Below are 18,012 nucleotides of genomic sequence, written 5' to 3' on the forward strand. Positions count from 1 at the left end.
CGCATGCTCTACTGACTGAGCCAGCCAGGTGCCCCTCACAAAGCATATTTTTAAGAAATGTTTATTAATGTTCACTTCATTTCTAGGCTATTTACAAATAAGTAAAAGGCATATTAAAGCTTATTTTTCATCTCTTAGGAACTCCTGGACAAGAACCTGCACACTTACCAGCAGAGGGACGGATGACCCATAATTATTTTACTGTTTTTTTAGAACCATAACTGTTTTAGAAAACAATTACTAGAATTAGGAGGCAAAGAATCAAATTCCTCTTTTTAACCCCGATTTGTCTCCATTTATAATTTCTTCCTAATTCCTGACATAGTGGTTAACTTGAAGAGAGAGGATTCCTAGGCAATAAATACATACTCAAAATATACTATCAGACTCTAATATTACAAACTCCCCCCTACTTCATGAGTAAAAATAATTACAACTCAAATGCCTTACCATCCTTGTTAACAGCAGTGACTTTGGCTGGGTAAAAACGACAATCAGACCAGCAAGCAAGGACCTGCTCGTTTATTTGAAATTCCTACAAAACATTAAAAAAGAAAAAAAAAAAACAAAAAAAAAAAACCTGTTACCAATCCAATTTCATAGGACACACACAGTACCAGATTTCATAAGAGAAGCTGGATTGACAATAGTGGGAAGGGGAGATGGCTACTGAGACAGAGGCACTGGGAGTCAAAACAAAAGGGCTAGACACAAGACTTTTCCTATCCTAGGAGGTCTGGGCAAGCATAGCACAGCACTGATGATAGTCCCTGCTCTGTCCCTGAGCCCAGGACCACTAAAAACACACCCAGTATACAAGTTAGAAGGAGGGAAGCTACCTCATCTTTAGGGAAGCAGCATTCATGCCAACCACACTTTTAAAGGATCTTTTGCCAAAGGAAGCACCCATTCAACTTTAATATTTCATACTGTTTTTCCAGCAAACAGTGTGCATTAATACAGTTTATAGAATGAATATTGAGCAATCAAACTGAACAACATAAAACAATAAATGGCAGGGGCAGGGAGGAAGGGAGAGGAGTGGCAGAACAACACACACAGAAAACAAGAGTTCAAGTTTCCTGGCCAGGGCTAAAATGAAAAACAGAATCCAGGGCTGAGGCAGATCCAAAGGCAGCATGAGTTCTACAGATGTCTCAATGCTTGTTTAAAAAACTCAAAACTTAGGGCGCCTGGCTGGCTTAGTCGGTGGAACATGGGACTCCTGATCTCAGGGTTGTGAGTTCAAGCCCCATATTGGGTAGAGGGATTACTTAAAAAACTAAAATAAAATCTTTAAAAAATTCTTATAAATATTTAAAAAATTAAAACCTCAAAACTAATACTTCATCCTTCATTCTGAAATCAGTAAAAGCTCCAGGTATAGTGATAATAGGAAAAAGGAATATAGTCCAATTCCAAGTGTTTAAGACCTTTAAAAGACCTTGAAATGAGGCTCCACAGGGAATGATTGCTTAATAAATGGTCATACAACAAACCAGTTTAATAAATGATCTAAAATGGGGGGGCGCCTGGGTGGCTCAGTTGGCTAAGCGTCTGACTCTTGATTTCAGCTCAGGTTATGATCTCCATTTCATGAGACTGAGCCCCCCACTGGGCTCCGCACTGATAGCACGGAGCCACTTGGGATTCTCTCTCTCCTTTCCTCTCTGCCTCTCTCCTGCTCACACCTCTCTTAGAAATAAACAAACATTTAAAAAAGGATATTTATGGGGCACCTGGGTGGCTCAGTCAGTTAAGCGTCCAACTTCAACTGAGGTCATAATCTCGCAGTTCGTGGGTTGGAGCCCTGTGTCGAGCTCTGTGCTGACAGCTCAGAACCTGGAGCCTGCTTCAGATTCTGTGTCTCCCTCTCTCTCTGCCCCTCCCCCACTTGCACATGTGTGTGGGGGGGGGGCACACGCTCTCTCTCTCTCTCAAAAATGAATAAACATTAAAATATAATAATAATTTTAAAAAATAAATAAAAAATAAAAGATATTTATAAGGGCACCTGGGTGACTCAGTCAGTTAAGCATCCAACTTTAGCTCAGGTCATGATCTCACGGTCCATGAGGTCAAGCTGCGCATTGGGCTCTGTGCTGACAGCTCAGAGCCTGGAGCCTGCTTTGGATTCTGTGTCTCCCTCCCTCTCTCTCTCTCTCTCAAAAATAAATAAACATTAAAAAAAAATTTAGAGATATTTATAAATAAATAAATAATCAATCTAAAGGGATACAGTGGTGTAAAAGAAGGAGATAAGGTCCCCATGCATCCTCAATGTTTCTCTCAATGACCTGTCACATCAATCACATCATGGAGACAATTGACAACTAGGATTCTTCAAGAACCCCAGGTGCCATGGAGATCTCAGAGTTGTAACTACAGACCTAAATAAGGATTGGTCCCCAGTTGCTACTGACTTTCACACTGAACATCAAAGGCTGGAACATAAAATACCCAATGGCTGACCCAGCTCATTACAGATGTGATACTCACAGAAGATCCTTCTTCTTCATGTAAGCCCTCTTTCCTCAGCTGTATTTTCTCTAAAGGGCGTAAATAAGGACTGTCCCAGCAGAACCACTCATCATAACGATGGTTCCAACGCTTGAAATGGATGAGTACTTTTCCTTCTTCGTAGTCAATGTCTTCTATGTGAGCTGGATACCTGAGTCAGAAAAAAAAGTTAAATGCCTTTAATACCCACCCAAAATATCCAAAACAGTACTCTTCCAAACCTCTTCCCAAAGGACTAGATTACCAAAGCCTACCATGTAAAGGCTCGTGCAATTGTGTTAAATCACAAATTATGGAGGCTAACAGACTTGGGGTTCAAATCCCAATCTGGATATTCCTTAGTTTATGAACTATTAACCTGACCTTTCAGACCTGAGTTCTGTCATGTAGAGTGGAGGAAGGATACCCAGCACAGTGGGTTATAAGGCAAGTTAAACAAGATGACATACACACAAGACCAAAACACAAAGGAGGCAGGAAGCAAACATTTAACTTGATTACACTTTACATATGCCAATAAATTAGAATGACCATGCAACCCAGATTGTATTAGATAGCTTCAATTTAAGAATTTTGTAATCCATATAGTAGCATACCATGCAGCTGTTAAAAAAAAAAAATTCTATGTTATGATATGGAAAGCTCTCTCAAGATGAACTATTAAATGAAAAGAACAAGGTGCAGGACATTGTGTATAGTAAACAACTGTTTATTTTCTTTAAGATGAAAAAGTATATTCATATATGTTTAACTATGCATAAAAATATCTTACATAAGAAACTAACAATGGTTACATAAAGAAGTACGGTCACTTCAAAAGATGGGCTCTTTCAATCTCCATTTCTTCTAGACTGAGAGTTGGAAAAACCAACTGCATTTCCCTGACTCCCCAACAATTGGCAGTCAAGGTCATGGAGACCTATGGGTTTAGAGGCAACTGTAGTGGCCAAACCCCAGGGCTCCAGTGAAGGACCTCTCAAACTTTCATGGAATGCAAATCATCAGAGGATCCTGTTGAAATGTAGATTTTGATTCAGCAGATGAAGTTAGGGCCTAAGAGCTTTAAACAATCTGGTGATACTGATGTACTGGTCTGCATAAGCAAGGATCTAATGTCTAGTTACCAGCTTCTTAAGTATCAAGCAGCAGTGTTGAGGGTGGTGGTGGCAGTGGGCCAGTGGCAGCAGTAACTTCCTGACCTCCAGAACACAGCTCCGGGGTGGGTCCTTCAAATTGATACTTAAGGGCAGCAACCTTGAGTCCCACTCCTCCAACCCTTCCAACAATTTTCTAAGTACCCAATTTCTTGTGTTAAATCCTTTTGTGGTTAAAGTACCCAAAGTGGTTTTGTTTCCAGCACTGAAACCTAACTGACACAACAGGGGAACTGAGTATTGGGGGAGGGGAGGTACAAAAGTGGGAGAGAGAATTTTTGTAGCATGCCTTTTAATATTTTTTTTTATTTTTCAACCATATTATTATACTGCTCATTCCAAAAATAAATGGTTAAAAATAAATAATATTGTTCCTTAAATACACTCGTATTAATCAGATTGATATTCTAGATTGAGAAAGTTTAGATTCTACCTGCCTGCCTTATATCCAGCACCTAGTACCCCGCTATCCTAACAAACATGTGCTACCTAAATAAACAGGCCTGCTTCCTTCTGTCTGAATACTATGTCCTCTTCAATCCTACACCAGTAACCTCTAAGGCAGTTTGTTTGCCGTTAACCTATCACAGTAGGTTGCAGACACTGGGCATTCAATAAATGTTCAGCAAATGAATTCTGCTCTCCCTAGTCTTCCCAAAGGTCAAGTGTCCTGTCAATTCTTCAGTCCCAAAGCTCCAGACTCCAGCTACCCATTCCAATTTCAGTCACTCTCCAAGTTCAGGCTCCCATCACTTCATGTGGGTATTTTTCACACAGGACTGATAAAATTCTGAATGGTACTAAACATACATCAATTCCCCAAAAAATGTTAACAGAATAAACAGCCCTGAACCTAGTCTCCCTACTCTGATACAACTGACATACAGCTACTACAAACAGAAGATATCTTGACAGCAGACTAGCTAACTATACAATGTGATGAACTGTGTAATACAACTGTAGAAAACAAAAGCATTCCCTAAATCTATTCCACTCCATAAAGCAGAGAGAAGGACACGGACATCTCAATCATATTCCTTTTGCCCTCTCATCTGTACAGCCTACCAGAGACTAGCGAGCCTCCCTAAAATAACACAAGCTGGCCTAACGCACTCCTATTCAAAAGCTCTTGTTTAATGGTTTACTATCTCTAGCAGTAGTTTTCAAACACAAGGCTTTGGACCAATGCATGGAATTAATTTCTCACAGAACTAAATTTATTTAATTTGCAGAACTTTTCTTTATACTAAAATCACATTCTTTCTAAATTTTTGGTGTGTAAATATACTTTTTAAATTAAAACAGTGGTAACTGTTGGTCTCTTACTAATATTATGTAGCCATTAAAAAGAGTATGTCAGCCTTTTATGTACTGATTTTAAGAGATCTCTAAGAAAAGTGGGGAAAAAACCCAACAACTAAAGGTGCAAAGTGTACTGAATGCACTACCATTTATTTGGGAGAGGAGAGAGAGCCAATACATTCATACCTGTTTTTAAATGCGTGGGCTATCTCTGGAAGGATGATCAAGCAACCCGGTTTGCCTCTTGGGAAGGGAACTGGATAGTTAAGGAACTGGAGAGGAAGTATGAGACTTATTTTATTCAATATATATCTTTTTGTATGTTTTGAATGTTGTACCATGAGCATGTACCAACTATAAAGAGTATATAACTAGATACTTATTTTAAATATCCTTATTTGGCAAAATAAAAAGTGCAACCTCAGGACAAATCCCAAATTATTTTGAATTTGGTCAGTACCTTCTAAAAGTCTGGTAAGTCCAGATCCACAGATTAACTCCAAATTCCTAGGCTAGCAACTGCAATGCACATGCTCGGGAGCCTGAAGAAGGTCTTCTAGGCCCTTGGCTACTCTAAAGCCCTTCCTTGCTCAAAAAACTTTACAGGGCACAGGCATCCTACTGTCTGCAGTACATAAACTACATAAACCTCACCAAGAGGATCAATTAGTAACAACGGGGTCAACAAGGTTTCCTAAGGAGAAGGCAGTTTCCCCTACTTTTCTAAAGTGTGACAAGGATGAGAGGCACTCACTGAGAATGGGGAAACCCAACTGCATTTCAAAGAACAGAGAAGACTTGGTGGATCAAAATTGCTGGTTGCCTTGGAAACAGCTCAGCTTCATCAGTCAACAGAACTTTATTAAGTGACTTTGACCCACCCAGTCAATTCCAGGTCTTGAAAGGGATTATAAGACGTAAGTGTTCTGGCTCCTGTCCTTGAGGAGAATCAGACACATGAACCAATTAAGTTTTAACACTATTAAGTGAAACTACATGAAATTACTGATAATCAACTACTTTTTACCTACAAAACAGTAATTGTACTAGTGCAACCTAAATATCTGGATAACCACGGGGGGAGCTAGAGAAGATGTGACAAGGTTAACAAAAGAGAAGTTGTGAACAGACTATGTATAGACAGGAAAGAGGAGCAAGAATTTCCTGCTTCAACATGTAACTAACAGTCACTGATGAGACTCTAGTTTACAAAGTAACACTGCAGCTGGGAGTCACATTTCTAATGGAAATATTAGCCAGAAAGGAACAGATATTGAACACTAAACTGATAACAAAAGTTCGCTCTAGGGAAGGTCGAACAGGTATTAGAAATGGTCAAGAGACTTTGCTTGTAGTTTGAATTTTTACAAAGATTTAGTTACATAATACTTGTGCATATAAAAATAAATACCTTTAAATTAAAAGTTTTGAGTATTTAATGGGCAGATTATCAACCAACAGCTTTGTGGTTATTGGATTTATATGTATGCTGCTTGGCACATCCACAAAATAGAATATGATGCAGCTATAAAACAAAAGACAGAAAGTGAGAAAACATACCCTATGAATCGATACAGAAAGATTTCCAAGACGTATTAACTTTAAAAAAGGCAAGCTACAGGGGGACCTGGGTGGCTCAATCGGTTAAGCCTCCAACTCTTGATTTCAGCCCAGGTCGTGATTTCATGGCATCTAGCCCCACAGAGCCTGCATGCTGATGGCACACTGCATGCTGATGGCAGCACAGAGCCTGCTTGGGATTCTCTCTCTTCCCCTCTATCTGTCCCTCTCCTGCTCAAATGTACATGCACTCTCTGGCTCTCAAAATCAAATTAAAAAAAAAAAAAAGGCAAGCTACTGAATAGTGCATATCTTATAATACTTTCTGTGTTACGTTGTGTATTTAAATAAAGAAACACTGGTAGGATGGACAGAAACTAATAAACTGGTTACCTATAGAGAACAGAGCAGGTATAGGATGAAGAAGTAGAAGCAGCACTCTCACTGTATACTTTCTTATTCTGTTCTGATTTCTGAACCTACTCAAACTCTCGCTAATGGATTATCAATTAATTGCCTTGCATTTCACAGGTAGACTACCATATCCTATCCAAATTATGATTATAATAATTTGTATATCAGTATAATACTGATACTACCATTTATTTTTCTTGCATTATGACACTGATTAGTGCTTCTAAGATGATGTTGAAAATTAGCAGATAGTTGGCATCCTTCTCTTTTAATGAAAATATCTCCAATGTTTCATCATTAAGTGTGAAGTCTGTAGAGTTTTCTAATTAATGCCTTTAATGTGAAGTTTTCCTCATACTTACTTACCAAGGATTCAAGAATAAATTTTGACCAAATGTCCATCAATGGATGAATGGATAAAGAAGATGTGGTATGTATATATGTGTACACACACACACACACACACACACACACACACACACACACAAAACGCAGTATTATTCGGCAATCAAAAAGAATGAAATCTTGCCATTTGCAACTGCATTGATGAAACTAGAGTATTACGCTAAGAGAAATTAGTCAGAGGAAGACAAATATCATATGACTTCACTCATAAGAGGACTTTACGATACAAAACAGATGAACATAAGAGAAGTGAAGCAAAAATAATATAAAAACAGGGAGGGGGACAAAACATAAGAGACTCTTAAATATGGAGAACAGAAGGTTACTGGAGGGGTTGTGGGAAGGGGGTGGGCTAAATGCGTAAGGGGCATTAAGGAATCTACTCCTGAAATCACTGTTGCACTATATGCTCACTAACTTGGATGTGAATTTAAAAAATAAATTTTTAAAAAAAGAATAAATTTTGAGACTTCTCAGTCTTTGTCAAGATGATTGTACAACTTTTCTCTTTTACTCTATGAATAAAATGAAATAACAGATTTCCTAAGTTTAAGTTATCATTACCCTATAAAATAAATCATATTTGGTTGTGTGTGCCATTCATTTAGTAAGTGTCTATTGGGAGTTCTAGTATTTTACTGACAAGTTTTGTGTCTCTTTTATAAGTGGGACTTGTCCAAGTTTCCTTGTATTATGTCCTTCCTGCCCAATTTCAGGATTAGGCTATGCTAAGCTCAAAGAAAGGACTTGAAAGCTTGATTTCATTTTCTATGAAACTGCCTAGTCTGAGACTTTTTCACAAGACAATTCTTTATCGACCTTTTCCATCACTTCTGTGGTTATTAATCCGGTCATGCTTTCTACCTCTTCTTGAGTTAATTTTGCCTAATAGAGTTTGAAATGATCATCGGATATAATTTAATTGTTCAATAGTTTTCCTTTAAAGAAAAGGCTCAGAAGACTCAATAAAAACATTTCAGACTCAAGTCACAAACAGGATTTTTAATTTTTTTTTTTAATGTTTATTTACTTTTGAGACAATGCGAGAGACAGAGTGCAAGCAGCAGAGGGGCAGACACAGAATCTGAAGCGGGCTCCAGGCTCTGAGCTATCAGCCCAGAGCCCGACGTGGGGCTCGAACTCACGAACCATGAGACCATGACCTGAGCCGAAGTCGGACGCTTAACTGACTGAGCCACTCAGGCGCCCCACAAACAGGATTTTTAAATGGCAAATACAAACACTAGATGCTAAGCACTTTATAAGGCAGAAATTATGCCCTATCAATTCCATTATTCAACATACATTCCTAAATTTGTATTCTGAGACAAACAGCTAGGTTGTGGAGATACAAAATAGATGACCAAGCATTAGGGCTTCTATAGTGCCAAGGGCCCAAAAAGAGGTGTGGTGGGCTCCTCTGCCTCCCTACAAAGAGACCAAGAATATTCTTGATCTCTGGAAGGAAAAGAGTAAAGTAGTAATAAGCCTAGAATTATCTGGCCTACCTATACCTATACCCTATAACCAGAAACAGACAGTATTTCTTATAGCATACTTGAGCTGGAGACTGAGTTTCTACATGCTCTCCCCTACCCTACTTCTAAAGTACCTGAGTGGACCCTTCTTTTTTTATTTTTCTTTTTTTGTAAGGATTTTTTATTTTTATGTAATCTACACCCAATGCCTATGCATTCAATAAATGTTCATCAAATGTACTTTTTAAAAATATTTTATTTTTAAACAATCCACACTCAACACAGGGCTCAAACTCACAGCCCCAAGATCAAAAGTCACATGCTCCACCAACTGAGCCAGCCTGGTGCCCCCAAATGTACTTTTTAAAAAGATTTGACATGAATACCTAGAGCCACAAAACAGCAATAGGAATATATACACAGGGGCACCTGGGTGACTCAGTCAGTTGGACATCCGACTTCTGCGCAGGTCATGATCTTCCAGTCCGTGGGTTTGAGCCCTGCATGGGGCTCTGTTGACAGCTCTGCCTGGAGCCTGCTTTGGATTCTGTGTCTCCCTTCCCCTGCTCTCTCTCTCTCTCTGTCTCTCTCTGTTTCTGACTCTGTCTCTCTCTCAAAAATTAATAAACATTTTTTAAAAAAGGAATATATACACAAAGCAAGGTGAATCATTAAAATAAACCAATGATATCCATGTTGCAAATGTCAAAAAGACAAACAGACCCCAACATAACAACTGTCAAATTGGAGGGGATTTATGCACAAGTGCTATGATCACCATGACAAAATTAGTTACAAAATAGCTCTCTACCAAAGCCAAACAAATACTGAAAATTCATACTTATCTAGAATTCAACTTAGAAAAGACAAATAACATAAGTTTCATAGTAAATTAGGTTACTATGGTGACCTTATTTTAGGCAAGGGACATAACTATTCAGTAAGTCAACCAAGCCACAGAACACCAGTGTAGCCAAACAAATATAAAGGGACAAGGAAAATTGACCCAAAAAAGGGGGAGGGAGGGACGGAAATTCATCAATTACACATTTTCTGAATACCTACTCTGGGCCAGGAAGTATGCCAGGGTTTGGAAATACAGTGTCAAATATATGAAGATGTGTGATCATAGCAGCTGGCAGAGGAAGACAGACTCTATGTTATAAAACACACTGGGCCTTTCATTTCCTCAGACATACCACATACCTTCCCATACCCAGTGTGCTCCTTTTACTTGAAACATTTCTCTCTGCCTACTCTTCCTAGGCAACAGCCTAACATTCCTACAGCATTGGAGTCCCTAACTACCATATCTCAAGTAGCTCCCATCTCCTTCCAGTCTATGTCAGTTTCCCATTTGCTTCCTTCATAGCATTTACCCCAATGTATAATTATTTCATGTGTTTCTCCATTTACTTGCTTATGTTTATGGTCTAATTCCCTAAGAGACTACAGAAAACCATAAAGTATCTGTTTCGTAGTCACTACAGTATCCTCAGGGGAATAAACCTGTCTATAGGCCGAAGTAATTATAATGAAGTGCAACAACAGAAGACTACTTAAGGTTAAGCATGGTGCAGAGGAGCAAAAGACCAGTTCTAGGACCAGAGGGAAATTAAGAGGCCAAGGAAGAAGGAGACAGGTCAAGACAATGCTAGTGAAGAGGAGACACTCGATTTCAATTCTGAAAGATGAAGAGGCATTTTCCAGGTGATCAAGGAGGCAGTGAGGCTAGCGAGTATTTCTGGGTATAGTATGAGTAAATCAGCATAGGTACAGAGGAATGGAAGCACAAAAGAGGACAAAGTAGTGCAGAAAACTGAAAGTGACAAAGGAAACAGAAAACTATGCAGAGAGCTGCACAGGAACCATATGGATTCCATAGCTCTTGAAAGGATGGGCAGCTGGGCCGTAAGTGACTGTTTCCCAATAGCAGCCCATAGACCACAGGGTGCTGGTGAACAGAGTTAGTGGTCCACAAAGTCTCCATGAAGAATGTTTTGCTGTGCTTTTCCATAATCTAGACCATCTTTATCAGAGCTAATGTAGTAGCATTTTGCTCCAATGCTACCAAAAGTGGGATCCATAAATAGTATACAGGTCAGAGGCACCAGTCCTATTTTTGAGTTTGAGAAACACTGCTCTAAGCTAACAGATAAGTCAACCTACCCTAGAGCTCCACCAAGGTAAGGAGAGGACTCTGGGAGAGTGAAGCTCACACCAAATGAGAGAGAATAATGCCATGTACATGTCCAGAAAGGCAGAGAACAGTGCAGATCTAACACAGGGAGACAATATTTGGTTTGTCCACAGTAAATGACTTCAAATCCCGGAAGGCCTGCTGCTCAGTCCTATGAGTGAAATTAAGCTGCCCAACCCTACACACTGTGCACATGCTTAAATTAGAGCAGCTAGACAGTGCTTGGCAGGAATCTATTTGGTCCCCCCACACACACACCAGAAATACAAACTGAAGAAACATTACAGGGTGTGGGGGTAGGGGAGAGGACCAGAAAGGATAAAAATTTCCCTCTGAGTTCCCACTCCAACTGGTCAGCACTCACTAACATGGCTATTAATAACAGATGTGTGTCACTTACTGTGGGGGTTATAACTGCTATTACATAAGGTATCTCACTGGATCTTTACCACAATTTCATGAGCACTTAAGCAGTTGTCATTATCACTGCACGCATTTTACATATGTGGAAATTAAGACTCAAAACAGTGACTAGGAGGGGCGCCTGGGTGGCTTAGTTGGTTAAGCCAATAAATGTTTATTTATTTTTGAGAGAGAGAGAGAGAGAGAGAGAGAGTGCGCGCGCCTCCGCGCATGAATGGGGGAGGGGCAGAGAGCGAGGGAAACACAGAATCCAAGGCAGGCTCCAGGCTTTGAGCTGTCAGCACAGAGCCCAACATGACGCTTCAACTCACAAACTGAGAGATCATGACCTGAGCTGAGGTCAGATGTTTAACCACCCGAGCCACCCAGGCGCCCCAGTATCCCCCTCTTGATCTCAGCTCAGGTCATGATGTCACAGTTTGTGAGTTCAAGCCCCGAGTTGGTCTGTGCTGACAGTGCAGAGCCTGCTTGGAATTCTGTCTCTCCCTCTCTCTTCCCCTCCCCTGCTCGCTCACTCTCTCCCTCTCTTTCAAAATAAGTAAGTAAACTTTTAAAAAAAGGAAAAAAAAAAGAGGGACTAGGAAGAGGTGTAACCAAGATCAGTATCCAGATCTTCCGACTAAGTCAGTGAGGACTTCTCTTAATTCGACTTCACGTGTAAATATCCTTGCAGTGACACAGGTCCATAAAAATGTCTTTTGTCTTGGCCATCCAATAATCTACCTGATGGTTAGCTCAAAATTTGCCTAAACTTTCCTGCAGGGGTTGGGCATTCAGGCTGCTTCCAGATTCTTACTATATATATAAACAGCTTTCTGAGGTGCTTTAGATGGCTCAGTTAGTTAAGCATCCAACTTTGGCTCAGGTCATGATCTCGTGGTTTGTGAGTTCAAGCCTCCCATAGGGCTCCCTACTGTCAGCACAGAGCCCACTTCCTATGCTCTGTCCCCCTCCCTCCCTGCCCCTCCCCCACTGGCATGCATGTGCACTTTCTCCCAAAAATAAATAAGCATTTAAAAATAAATAAATAATCACCCTTTCTGCAAATATACAGCACGCATTTACTTCAAGAATCAGAGTGTGCCTTTATTCTTGGCTCCGTGCACAACACCAGAAGCAAAAGAGTTCTATGCACAAAAGTAACATTCTAAGCCATCCCCAGCCTTTGCTGGAGAGAGGATGGAAATGGAAGTTGTATTTAGTGAAAAACAAAAGGCTGACTATTAAGCTGCAGAAAAACTGTACTGTTTTGGATGCCTTAACTCTTTCCCTACTTCTTCATCACTTCCATTAATCAACATCTGACACTTCTAACTCCGGAAGTGTCTTGAATTCATCTGCCCTCTACATCCGAATCATTCTTCACCAGCAACAGTTGAACAGTCATTGCGTCCAGGCAACCTATGCCCCTCTATCAGCACTGGCAAAGGGCCTGATACAGTGACACTCAGTAAATATTTGGTAACTGAATAAACATCACTATTTTTCTGTTCCCAAGAAGAATCTATGTCTCTCTCTCTTGCTTAACATTTTCCTTTCTTCGCCCAATCTCTGAGCACTCCTGATGTGTTCCCTGGCCAGATTCTGAGAACACATATTTCTTGAGCCCTGAATACTTTTGCTCACATTGTTCCTTCTGCCTGCTCTCACCTTCACTCTCATCCTGGAAATCCTATCCTTTGATGTCACTTCCTTCCAACTCCCTAGCCCCTTCTCCCCCTCCATCAGACCTGCCTGGATAAACCCTAACCCTAGGTAAATCAGATTCTCCACATTCTCCACACAGGCAGCTGATTAGGGCTAGAGAACTTACTCAACATGCTAATGGGTCTCATTTGAAATGCAAGACCACCAAAGGTGGTCTCCTTGGATGCGAGTAGGCAGTATGACTCAGTGTGGGGAAAAAGGGTCTTCTAAGGTGCCCAACATATCTGTATCTTGATCTGGGTGGTGGTTATACACATATATCCATGTATAAAAGTTCATCAAGCTACACACTTAAGATCTGTGCACTCTAATATAAATTATACCTCAATAAAAAGTTTTTTTAAATGGAGTGCCTAGTTGGCTCAGTCAGTTGAGTGTGCAACTTTTTTTTTTTTTAATGTTTATTTATTTATTTTGAGAGAGAGAGAACACAGGGGAGCGGCAGAGAGAGAGGGAGAGAGAGAATCCCAAGCAGGCTCCATGCGGACAGTGCAGAGGCCGATGCGGGGCTCGAACCCATGAACCACGGGGCTCGGACGCACAAACTGTGAGATCAATCCTGAGCTGAAATCTAGAGTCAGACGCTTAACCGACTTGAGCCACCCAGGTGCCTCTGGAGTGTGCAACTCTTGATTTCGGGGTTGTGAGTTTGAGCCCCATGTTGAGTACAGAGATTACTTAAAAAAATAAAATTTTTAAAAAAAATTTTAAAAAGAGTAGCATCTTTGCTCTTTTATTAATTCAATCAAAGTCTTACAACTGTAAACGACCATGAAAATTAGTATCAAAAGTTTTTTGGGGGCGCCTGGGTGGTTCAGTCAGTTAAGCGTCCAACTTCAGCAAAGGTTATGATCTCACTGTTTGTGGGTTCAAGCCCCGTATCAGGCTGTGCTGACAGCTCAGAGCCTGGAACCTGCTTCAGATTCTGTGTTTCCCTCTCTCTCTCTGCCTCTCCCCCACTTGTGCTCTCTCTGTCTCTCAAAAATAAATAAACGTTGAGAAGTTTTTTTTTTTCAAAGTGTTGTTTTTTTTAATTCAGGAGTTGGGCACTTGGATGGCTCAGTCAGTTAAGCATCCGACTTTGGCTTAGGTCATGGTCTCACAGTTTGTGACTGCAAGCCCCACACTGGGTGAGCTCAAGCCCCACTTCAGGATTCTCATTCTCTCTCTCTCTCTCTCTCTCTCTCCCTCTCCCTCTCTCTCTGCCCCTTGTGGGATTCTCTTTCTCCCTCTCTCTCTGTGCCTAGCTCACTCATGCTCTCTCTCTCAAAAAAAATAAATAAATAAAAATAAATAGAAGTTCAGGGTTGAAGGGAAGAAAAAAATAGAAGTAAAAATAAAAGGAGGGAGTGGGAAAGAAAAAAAATTAAAAAATAAAAATCCAGGGCCTACCACTGGCTGCTGAGTGGAAAAGAGCCTCAGGAGGAAGCTCAGTACAGAAGGATGCAGGAGACCTGTTAGGTGGCTAGTGCCAAGGTCTAGAAGATCCATGATGGAAGCTTGAGGCCAGAGCAGGAGGATGGAGGTGGCAACCAGTATAAAAGTCCGGAAAGATTCTGCAGGTGAATCTGACAGGATTAGCTGATGGAGTAGATGATGGGGTGAAGAAAAGAGCCAGGGAAACTCCAAGGGGATTCTAGACATTCTAGCTTGTTGAGCTGTTTAAAACTTGTTTAAAACTGTTTGAACTTGACTGTTTAAAAAAGGGAGCGGGCATCTGGGTGGCCCAGTGAGTTAAGCATCCAACTCGATCTCAGCTCAAGTCTTGATCTCACGGTTGTGGGATTGAGCCCTATACAGGGTTCCACACTGAGCATGGAACCTGCTTAAGATCCTCATTCTCTCATTCTCTCATTCTCTCATTCTCTCTCTCTCTCTCTCTCTCTCTCTCTCTCCCCCCCGCCCCCCGCCCCTCTCCCCTACTTGAGCTCTCTCTCTCAAAAATAAAAAAATACAGATATTGTCTCTTACTCTAAGAATAATAATAATCCAGAGACTAGAACCAACAATTCCTCAGTAGCAATGAGCATACCTAGCACCCAAATCTCTGTGTCTAATACCATTTTCCAATAAAAGGTACCAGAGGTCTTAGCTGATTCTAGGATTGAGACAGGAAATATACAAGATGAGCCTAGAATATTTTGTAGTGACAGAAATAAGGAAGTGTTACACACACACACACACACACACACACAGTGATCATTGGAGTATGTCAAAAGAATACAAGAGGGGCACCTGGATGGCTCAGTCCATAGAGCATGCCACTCTTGATCTCAGGGTTGTAAAGTTCAAGCTCCACATTAGGTACAGAGATTACTTCAAAATAAAATCTTAAAAAAAAAAAAAAAAAAAAAAAAAAAAAGGACACAAGAGCCAACTGAAAGAGCTCCCAATACAACAAGAGCAACAAAATAAAGCAGTATTGGATTACAACACAAAGTGTAAAAGAAGTAGGAGTCCACACTGATATAAATAAAAGGTCATCAAAAACAAGTAAAATCTAGAAACTGACACAGCCAAAAGCAGCCTAAGGAGACAGGACTACTAAATGCAATGTTGTATCCAGGATGAGTTCTTGGAAAAGGACATTAGGGGAAAACTAAGGAAGTATGAATAAAGTATGGACTTTAAAGTAAGGAGACAGGACTACTAAATGCAATGTTGTATCCAGGATGAGTTCTTGGAAAAAGGACATTAGGGGAAAACTAAGGAAGTATGAATAAAGTATGGACTTTAGTCAATAATAATATACCAATATTGGTTCATAAATTGTAACAAATGTACCTTACATTTCTGTATTATTAATGTACAAAGTTAAGAGTGGGGAATACTGGGTGTGTCATATATGGGAACACTCTGTATTATCTTCGGAATTTTTCTGTAACTCTAAAACTATTCTAAAATAAAAAGCTGGGACGCTGACTGGCTGAGTCGGTGGAACATACAACTCTAGATCTCAGGGTTGAGTGTGGGCTCCATGTTAGGCATGGAGACTGCTTAAAAATAAAGTCTTAAAAAAATAAAATAACATAAAAAGCTTACTGAAAAACTCCATGACCACCAACCTCCAGTGGGACTTTAGTGGCATTTGATGGCATCAGCAATCCTACCACATTTCTCATATCCAATCCCTCTTCACTCTCCTAAATGACATTTCATACCTAATATCTTCTTTCCTCAAATCCAAGCCCTCCTCCTTTTGATTTTCATCCTTAGCTGAGGATTTCCTTATTTCATTTAAAAAATAAAATCAATCAAAAAAAGAATCCCACTGCTGGTGGGAATGTAAAACAGCGCAACTGCTGTAGGGGAAAATTTGGCAATTCCTCAAAAGATTAAACAGGATAATTAGCATATGACCCAGCCATTCTATTCTTAGGTAGATACACAAGAAATATGAAAATATATGTCTACATACAAACTCATACACAAATGTTCATAGCAGCATTATTCCTAATAACCAAATAGTGAAAACAACACAAACACTCATCAACTGATAAATGGATAAACAAAATATAGCATATCCCTATAATGGAATATTGTTACTCGCCCATCAAAAAGAATGTTTATTGGGGCGCCTGGGTGGCTCAGTGTGTTAACCATCCAACTCTTAATTTCAGCTCAGGTCATGATCTCACAATTCGTGAGTTCGAGCCCTGCATAAGGCTCTGCACTGACACCTCAGACCTCAGAGTCTCCCTCTCTCTCTGCCCCCACCCCCATCTGCTCTCCTATCTCTCTCTCAAATAAACTTAAAAAAAATGTTGATATATTCTACGACAAAAATGATTCTTGAAAAAAAAATTTAATTTTAAAAAAAGAAAGTATATTAAGTGAAAGAAGCCAGTCACAAAGAAAAACACTGTATGATTCAGTTTCTGAGCAAATGCCCAGAATAGACAAATCTATAGAGACAGAAAGTATATTAGTAATTGCCTAGGGCTGGGGCAAGCTGAGGGGAAAAAGGAATGACTGCTAATGCATATGGGGTTTCTTTTCGGGGTGACAAAAATATTCTGAAATTAGAGTAGCAACAATTGTACAACTTTGTGAATATGCTACAAACCACTGATTTGTATGGTTTAAAAGAGTAAATTTATGGTATATAAATTATAACTCAATTTAGAAAAATAAAAAAGGAGGGAAACAAAAGAATCCCACCAAGTGCTGGCAAAGACACAGAGCAACTGGGACTCACACGCATTGCCAGTGGAAATGCAAACATGGAATAGCCACACTGGAAAACAGTTTGGCAGTTTTTCAACAAGTTAAACATACATTTAACCTATAACCCAGCAATCACACTCCTTGGCATTTGCCCAAGACAATGAGAACTTATGTTCTCACAAAATCTGTAAGCAAAAGTGTATTCCTATTTAGTAAAACCTGGAAACAATTCATATCTTTGAACAGGTAAATGGATAAATTGTGGTACATCCATATAATGGAATTCTACTCAGCAATAAAATGAAGAAATTACTGATTCATGCAAAGGTGTGGATGAATTTCAAATGCATTATGATAAGTGAATATGATAACACAAATTTAAAAGGCTACACACTGTCCAATTCCATTTATATGACATTCTGGAGAAAGTAAAACTACATGGACAAAGACAGGATCAGTGGGTAACAGATGCTGGAAATGGCAGAAGGAGTAGAAAGGCATGCAAGGAAATTTTGTGGGGTAATAAAAGCGCTCTACATTTTGTGGTGGTGCATGCATGACTGTGAATTTGGCAAGACTCATATAACTGTACAGTATATAAATTATAACTCAATTTTAAAACAGAAAACACACACAAGAAAAAGAAAAAACACATGCTCCCATCATCAATCCCACAAGTCAA

General features: G+C 39.9%; 1 protein-coding gene across 2 annotated transcripts in view; it reads right to left on the reverse strand.

The window, feature by feature from the left end:
* PHF20 (PHD finger protein 20) overlaps positions 1 to 18,012 on the reverse strand; it is a 173,159-nt gene that overhangs the window by 92,828 nt on the left and 62,319 nt on the right. For both annotated transcript variants that reach the window (XM_047068404.1, XM_047068403.1), the window contains exons 3-4: positions 2,500 to 2,671; positions 451 to 535 (exon numbers count right to left, since the gene is read on the reverse strand). In XM_047068404.1, the coding sequence (XP_046924360.1) occupies positions 451 to 535; positions 2,500 to 2,671 (257 nt within the window). The remainder of the gene's footprint in view (positions 1 to 450; positions 536 to 2,499; positions 2,672 to 18,012) is intronic.

This window comes from Lynx rufus, unplaced genomic scaffold, assembly GCF_022079265.1.
Source record: "Lynx rufus isolate CCGP_SWC_20201006 ecotype Redwood Valley unplaced genomic scaffold, mLynRuf1.p SCAF_8, whole genome shotgun sequence".
In the NCBI taxonomy this organism is placed as follows: Eukaryota; Metazoa; Chordata; class Mammalia; order Carnivora; family Felidae; genus Lynx; species Lynx rufus.